This window comes from Condylura cristata, unplaced genomic scaffold (assembly GCF_000260355.1).
Source record: "Condylura cristata isolate star-nosed mole 26May11 unplaced genomic scaffold, ConCri1.0 scaffold00023, whole genome shotgun sequence".
In the NCBI taxonomy this organism is placed as follows: Eukaryota; Metazoa; Chordata; class Mammalia; order Eulipotyphla; family Talpidae; genus Condylura; species Condylura cristata.
Window position 1 is genome coordinate 7,643,538 of NW_004567124.1, and position 8,540 is coordinate 7,652,077.

An 8,540-nucleotide genomic window follows, 5' to 3' on the forward strand; every position below is an offset into this window, starting at 1 on the left:
GAGAGAGAGAGAGAGAGAGAGAGGATTTACCAGAGACAGTGGGGAGCAGAACAGGCAGAGTGACAAAGCACACTGCAGCAGGTGGGCCAGGAGATGTGTGCCACACCATATGGGACACTTCCGTGGCCGGGGAATGAACTCATGCCACAGTGGCTACAATAGCTTCATAGTGCTGTGCTTTAACCCACTGCACTACCCGAGAGAGCCCCTGTCTGTCTGTTCTGCTCCACATTCAGTCTCTGGTGAAACCTCTCACTGCTCCTGTGCCTCTGACCTGTACCCCAGTTCTGTATGCATAAATAAATATTTTTTTAAAAGAAATAAACATTTAGCAATATAACAAAATATGCCTCTATCATTGACTGTCATAACAATAAAACCTATTGCAGGCTTTCTATCATAGAGGGAAAGCTTATATTCTTATAAAGAATTTTAATCTATGGCATAAAAAATATGTGACATAAAATTAGGCAATTCAGGTTTACATTATTCTGTTAGGCCCCGTTCTTAGATTTCTCTTAGTTTAGGAGTGTTTTAATTTACCCCTTTAGTGAAAACAAAAATCAGTTTACAAGCTTATGAGTCAAATTCCCTCCTTCATGAGCTGGAATATGGCTATTTCTAATTCTATTTTCTCAAAAAGGCAAGGTAAACATCCATTAGTTACATTAGTTAGGAAAGTCAGAATCAGGCTATCTACTCAAAACCTTGAACAGAACTATCATGCCTAGAAACTGTTACCTTAATTAAAAGAAAAAGTTACAGGAAGTAAACAAGGTTATGATGCTTAAATGATAATAGGTTCTTTCAGAAAGAAGTTTTGAGTCATGCCAGTGTTCATTAATTTGACTTAATACCCAGGAAAATACAATGAAGGCCTTTGGGTGATTTAATAGATAAATATAACATTATACCATGTCAGAAGACCTTCACTTTAACTTTCCTGTTTTCACTAGCTCGTTCTATGATCATTCAGTCTTAACTGGATTTAATTTCAAAGCTTATTATTTTAGAGTAGATCTCACAAATCTCCATCAGTTCTAAGAAGCAATTCTGACTTGTTTTTTTATTATAACTTAAAAAATAATTTAATAGTTTATTTTTAGATCGTTTTGTGCCTTTTCCCATCTCAGTTGTAATCCCCATGGGCTTCCCATCACCAATTCACCCGTGTGCCTAATAATTGTTTTTAATTGATTTTTTTCTCTGAAAAATATAGTGACTTTCAGATAATACAATGATTTTTCAAAAACTTGAATATCATCAACAAATAATTTGGTGTTTTTCAATTTTATAGTATATTCATATGGTTCTAAAGGTTATATACAGTTTAATATGACAACTTGCTATATATTTTCTCTGCTCAAATGGATTGGTTACTTTTGCCCTTTTTTAATCACAAAGTTCTTGCTGAAGGATCATGCTGTATCAATCCACTTAAAAAACACGTTGAAAAAGGATGTTTTAGAAATACAGATTCTTTTTAATAAAAATAGCAACATATCCTAAATGAGATCCAGTGACTCAACAAAATGAGCAGATAAAATAAATTGTTAAACATTTTGTTACTATACAATTTGAAATTTGTAGATGTTTGTAAAATAATGGAATTTAGTTTTTTCTTTCAATTCTGGTTATTTGACCAGACTCATTGTTTTATTAATTAATGTTCCTGATTACATATAAGCTTGTAAATTTACCTTTAAAAAAAAAAGTTGATGCTTAGGTGACTATTGAAGTTCTCTATTTTTTTCACAGAACATGTCCTTTGCAACCTGATCACACAGATGATGAAAAAGAATAGAACTGTGTTATTCATCCTTGACTTATGTCTTCTGTTTATTCTGGTATTCTAGGATGTATATTTGCATTAATGTTTCAGTTAATCTTGATGAATAGATATTTAATTAAAAAACAAGTCTTACATTTAGTAAAACAAAAGTAAGTGGTTATGATACTGGAGAGTTTATAAGATTAATTATGATTACTTAGCTGAGTATTCAGTCTAATGCAGTTATGGTCTCTTTTACCTGTTATTAGCTTCTTCTGTTAGTAGTTTGGCTAAAAACAAATCATTGTATGATGCTCTATGAATCTGTTGTATTTGAGATTTGCTTAGATCTTTGTACTGATGTCATTTTAATTGGCATTTGATTATTTAAATGGTGCCATGTTTAATTTCTTCTTAAAAGCAGAGTTAGATTTTTGCACGTTAAAAATTTTCAGTATTAAACTGAACCTATACTTTTTTCAAAGAAAGGAGGCCAAAGATGCATTGTTGAAAAAATTTGGATGACTATATTTTTAGAAAAATTTTAGGGATATTTGGCCATGAAGGCTTAAATGATTGGTCAAACTTCTAACAACAAAAAATGAAAATTTAGCACAAAATCTGGCAGCAAGTTTCCATAGACTACATTAAATGAGAGGCATTCTCCTAGAATATGCATTTGATTTAATGTCATCGACCTTTGAGCCTATGATTTTAAAGTTCAAAAGCAATAAAACATGAAAGGCAGATCATGCTATAAACCTGGAGCTGTGTCTAAAGTTCTTCATGCTACCATTATACATTTCAAGATTTCTAGGGCTATAATCGAAATGGTATATTACTTAGTATTAGTATCTTGCTTCCTCGTTACACTTTTTGCTCACAAATTGTCAAAATTAACCACGTTTTGATAGACATGTTTTTCTCATTTGTTTTGAATAAAATAATACTTATTTTCACGATAGACTATCCATTTGTGGATTTTCTTTTCTTTTTAAAGAATTTATTTTTTTTATGCATACAGAACGGAGGTACAGGGAAGGTGAGAGGATTCACCAGAGACAGAGGGGAGCAGAACAGGCAGATCGATGAAATACACTGCTGAGGGAAGCAGCGGGTGGGTCAGGAGATGTCAGCCATGCCATATGAGTCACCTCCGTGGGTGGGGATCAAACTCACCCTGAAGCAGCTTCGGGCAGCTTGCAGTGCTAACTTTAACCCGCTGCACCACCAGGAAGGGCCCATTTGTGGATTTTCTAAGGTTATATCCTACTAGATCTATTCATTCATTCCAAATATAATTCAGTATATTTACCTGATTTTATTAACTTGCAAACTAATGGTTGTAGATCACATTTTTTGCTTTGTCTTTTAGAGGTGGGTGTTGATCAGTATGTTACTGAAGTTCGGAGTTTTTACCCAAAGTACTTCATTGGTAATTAGGCTTCTTATTAAAGAGTAGCTCAAACCAAATCTATCAAAGTCAAGTTTTAATGGATCTGCAACATTTGCTGTTTTCAATGACAGAGAGAAAAAGATGGCAGTGTGCCCAGTGAAGACTAATTTTGATAGGTGTTTCTAAAAAAAATTGAATTTAATCAATACTCTTTTTAAGTATATCTTACTTGATGATGTGTTATTTATTATGCAGAGGTCCTGTATAACCCGTTCCCTTGTGAAAGCTTTTTAAAAATGTAGATTGGTCCATAGAAACTGTATAAAACCAATAAAGTTCAAAAGAGTAAAACTTTTAAAAATAGGCTATTTTTTTCTGAAAAAAAAAAAAAAAAACAACTCTAAATTATACAAGTTGGCCTCCTCTAAATAAGAGAAATACAGAAGACTCCCTATTTATAATGAAACTGAATTAGAAATAAAAATTATAAGTTAGTAGCAATGAGATAATTAAGTTAAGCTTGTAACTTTTTTTTTTTCACAAAGAGCTTATCTGTTTTCCCTTTGTGTGTGTGTGTATAGAAGAACTGGGGTGTAGGCTAGAGCGGGAGAGGGCAGATGGGGCAAGAGAGGACTCACCACAAACAGTTGGAAGCAGAACAGGTGGATTTACTGAAATACACTGCTGAGAGGAGCAGCTGGGAGTCATGCAAGTACAGCTTCCTGGCAGGGGATTGAATGCAGGCTGTATAGGCGATAGCTGTAACAGTGCTGACACTTAACATAGACAACCAGGGAAGCTGTTGGTTTTCCTCTTTGAATGGATTATTCAAATTACTATTGTCAGTGATAAATTCCTGTCCAAGCAACATTAAAAACTTTTTTGGGGCCCTCCCTGGTGGCGCAGCGGGTTAAAGCACAGCACAAAGAAGCCAAAGCCACTTCCGCATGAGTTCGATCCCCGCCTGCCCTGGAGGTGACCACATGGCTCCGCAGACCTCTCCTGACCCGCCCGCTGCTCCCCTCAGCAGTGTACCTCGTCGATCTGCCTGTTCTGCTCCCCACTCTGTCTCTGGTGAATCCTCTCACCCTCTGCATCTCTGGCCTGTACCCCAGTTCTGTACGAATAAATAAATCTTTTTTTTTTTTTAAATATTTATTTATTTATTCATACAGAACTGGGGCACAAGCCAGAGATGGGGAGGGTGAGAGGATTCACCAGAGACAGAGTGGGGTGTGCAGAACAGGCAGATCGAAGAAGTACACTGCTGAGGGGAGCAGCGGGCGGGTCAGGAGAGGTCTGCCACGACAAGAAGTCACCACCAAGACAGGCGGGAATCGAACTCGTGGGGAAGCGGTTTTAGATTCTCAGTGCTGTGCTTTAACCCGCTGCGCCACCAGGGAGGGCCCGAATAAATAAATCTTAAAAAAAAAAAAAAAAACTTCTGGAGCTTGAATGTTAGCATAGTGTCAGGATTAAATATATTTTGTGTTTCCAAAGTTTCAGAAATAAGCACAACACTGTAGCGAAAATTAGCATGCCAAAGATATATTTACAAAGATGCTAACGTGTATTATTTTTACTTCATTTATTTATGCATAGTAGAGCTGGGGTACCATCAGAACTGGAGGACTGACTGACTGACTGCTGAGAGGAGCAGCAGGAGGGTCAGGAGAGGTCTGCTGCACCATGTGGGTGACCTCCCTGGCTGGGAGTAGAACTCATGCTGTGGTGGCTGCAGATTGCTTCATAGTGCTGAGATTTAACCCCTTGCACCACCAGGGGTTAACCACTAACCACTTTGTGACAAATATGAATTAAAAGTCTGAATTTTTCTAACTCTCCTATTATTGTTTCTGTCCCTAAAGTAACACAGGACAAATAATTCTTTCCACGTGACCTTCAAGTATTTAAAGACAGCGGTCACATCTTTAACTTTTTTCCCTAAGACTAAACATTCTATTGTTTATGTCACATGTATGTCTTTTGTGTAGTATATTGTTTTAACTAATTTGGCTACATTTCTCCTAGTTGCAATTCATTAAACTCAATACTAGATACTAGATTCTAGTTTTGGTATTTATATCTGGAGAGGTCAATAGAGCTTTAAGTATTAATTATTTTATAATGTTACTAGTTACTGAGTAACAACAGTGTTGGGTTTCCCAAAAATAAATGTTAGATACCTTAGTTCTTAAATGATTACAGAGGACAGTAAAACAATGAAAAAAGTTTTAAGAGAATGGGAAAAAAAGACTGAACTTCCCATATGATCTATAGGATGAAGGTATTATTGAGACTGAAGGCTATTTAATCTGAGAATATTTATAGTTTCACATTAAGAATATGGATAACAGGCCTTCCCTGGTGGTGCAGTAGGTTAAACACACCATGAAGCTAACTGCAGCCACTGCAGCATCAGTTCAGTTCTGGACCAGGGAGGTGATCCACATGGCACAACAGACCTCTCCTGTTTCACTCACTGCTTCCCTTAGCAGTATTTCACTCGATCTACCTGTTCTGCTCCCCATTTTGTATCTGGTGAATCCTCTCATCTGTTCTGCACTTCTGACCTACCAGTTCCAGTATGCATAAATAAATAAGTAAATATATCTTTTAAAAAAAGAATATGGCTCCCTTTAGTGCAGCTCATAAAAATCTGAGAGTTAATTAATACCTGGATAGGTATCTTTATATGTGGATTTTCCTGAATGCCTATAAAGGTCCTCAAGAAACTAGCATGTTGAAAATGACAGAATTATGGAAGTCATGTGACCATCTAGGAGTCAAGCCATTTATTCGTATACCTATACAAAAGTGATTGAGGGCCCTCCCTGATGGTGCAACAGGTTAAAGCACAACACTATGAAGCTAGTCCAACCCACTTCAGTAAAAGTTCGATTCCTTGCCAGGGAGGTGACCCACATGGTGTGGTAGACCTCTACTGATCCTCCTGCTGTTCCCCTCAGCAGTGTATTTCAGTCAGTCCTCCTGTTCAGCTCCCCACTCTGTCTCTGGTGAATCCTCTCAACCCCCACACCAATGGCTTGTACCAGTTTTTATACTCATAAATAAATTTTTTATAAAATCTCCAAAAAAAGTGATTGAATCAATAGTAGGAAGAAAGAGTCCAAGGGAGTAAGTCATACTTCTTCAGGCAATAGCAGAAATGAATGATGCATTGAGATTTACATTTATATATTGGCTTGAATTACCACATTTAATCTTAACTATTGATTTTAACCAATGAAACACTTCTTCCTTTAAAACACATTTAGCATAATGTTTTTTAAGATTTATTTATTTGTGCATACAGAACTGGGGTATAGGCCAGAGGCTCAGGGGCAGCGAGAGGCTTCACCAGAGACAGAGTGGGGAGCAGAACAGGCAGATTGTGGAAGTACACTGTTGAGGGGAGCAGCGGGAGGGTCAGGAGAGGTCTGCCACACCATGTGGTCACCTCCGGGGCAGGCGGGAATCGAATTCATGAGGAAGTGGCTTTAGCTTCTCAGTGCTGTGCTTTAACCCGCTGCACCACCAGGGAGGGCCTTTATTTGCTTTTTAACTTAAAGTTTTTTGATACTTAATCCTATTGGTTATTAAATATCAAGCTCTATTTTGACATGGTAACAGGTTAGTCAATTGTCACTTTCAGTTAGGTTTTAAAAGAATAATTAACTACTAAATTACTCCATTCCTTTTGAAGTGTGTATATACTTCCACATGTATGCATGCCCACAGCAAGGTTTGAAATATTTTAGATTCATTAAATAACCTGCTACTGACATTTGAATCTCAAATGATATCCTAAAGGTTTTACTAAAACTGTTGGGGGTGAATCCATTTAATGCCATCTCATGTGTACAGGAAACCAACAGATTTGCTGTTTCTTTAAAGTTATTCAAAGCTCATTTCCTGTGCCCCAGCTGAGATGGACAACACTCCAAGATTAGTGATTTAAGGGAGTATAATGACCAATAAAATTTGAGTCTGCATTTAAATGTACAAATATGCACACAGATATGAATATATAGGTACTTCTGAAATAAGGACTTTAACCACTTACAGTAAGTTTTTATTATGTATGTAAAGTGTCATTATGACCACTCACATAAGTATCAATATGTATAACCTTAACTTTAAATGTTCTTGTGTGATATAAAAACTTTCATTTAATTCCAAAAAAAGGTTGGAGTCTGCAGTTGCAAGTATATTCACTGCCACGCAATTACGGTTTCTTAAGCAGGTTTATTCGACAGGAGACTCATGTCAAGATTTTTATTCATTTTTCACGGAATAACCACCACACATTTTAAAATATTTAGCTGCGATAATGATATGGGAACTATTTCTAAAAAATCATTTTTATTAATTACAATTTCCCAGTTAATAATTTCCCCCAATATTTCAAAGCTTTTATCATCCCAAAACAAGAGTAAATTAGGTCTCATTGGTATGTTTTTTGTCCATAGTGTAGGTATGAAAGTTTATTCTGAGAGGAGAATTAGATGTCTGTCTCCTTCCCAAACTTGATTATAGGCTTTCCTTTGGTTTTCGCTCAATATTTCTAAGTGGTTATTAAAACCAATCTACTCGATTTACAGTGAATCTACATTTTCCCTTTACAATTCCAGATCATACACAACATGTGCAATCCCTACAAAAGAGAAGACAGGCGAAGACAAAATTTTTCTTACCATTCAGTTACAGGGGTTGTCACAGAAATAGGGGCATGAAAAAGCTTTCATAATATATAAAAGGATATTAAAAAAAAAAAAATCAGTTGAAATGCAACTGAAAAGCCACAAGAGGGAGATGCTTGCTAAACCGCCATAAAATACTCCCACGAGGGTTCGGAGAGAGCTTTAAGGAGGAGCCACACAGTCGGCTTTAGATTCCGCGGCTGGGGATGGGGGGTAGCGGGGTGGAAATGCAGTGGGGGGGCAAGTGTATGTAGGAGCTGGAGGGGAAGGTTTAGCTGAAGAGCAAAGTGGGGTGGGTTTCGTGACTCTGACAGTGGAGTTTGTGCCCGTCTTTGAGTCCAGAAGCAGAAGGTAAGAGGGTGTTGCCAAAAAGGAGCACACGTTCCCAGCTACCTCCTGGTAGTCCCAGAAGAACTGGGGGTGGTTGTCTTTGAAGGTACTTCCGCTTAGCAACCCCACGCGGTTGCTAAGGAGGGGCGGTAGCAGAGTTGACCCGGAAGTGGTAGTGTCTATTTCTCCCAGTCGGCTTTAAGTTTGTCCTATCGCGAGCGCCGGAGCGCTGTGCGCCGGACTGGGGGCGGGGCCAGGGCTAGTGGTTCCTGTTCGGCTTCCTTCGCCGTTCGGCTGCTCGCCTTCCCCCCTCCCCTCCCGTACTTCTCCTCCCTCCCGC

The 8,540-nt window shown here is 37.8% G+C and overlaps 1 protein-coding gene across 1 annotated transcript in view; it reads left to right on the plus strand.

The window, feature by feature from the left end:
• The window catches only part of KIAA0101 (KIAA0101 ortholog), a 9,429-nt gene extending 6,752 nt beyond the window's left edge, over positions 1–2,677 (plus strand). Inside the window, exon 4 of the mRNA XM_004687685.2 lies at positions 1,759–2,677. Within this exon, the coding sequence (XP_004687742.1) occupies positions 1,759–1,804 (46 nt within the window). The 3' untranslated portion in view covers positions 1,805–2,677. The remainder of the gene's footprint in view (positions 1–1,758) is intronic.
• The last annotated feature ends 5,863 nt before the right edge of the window (positions 2,678–8,540 follow it).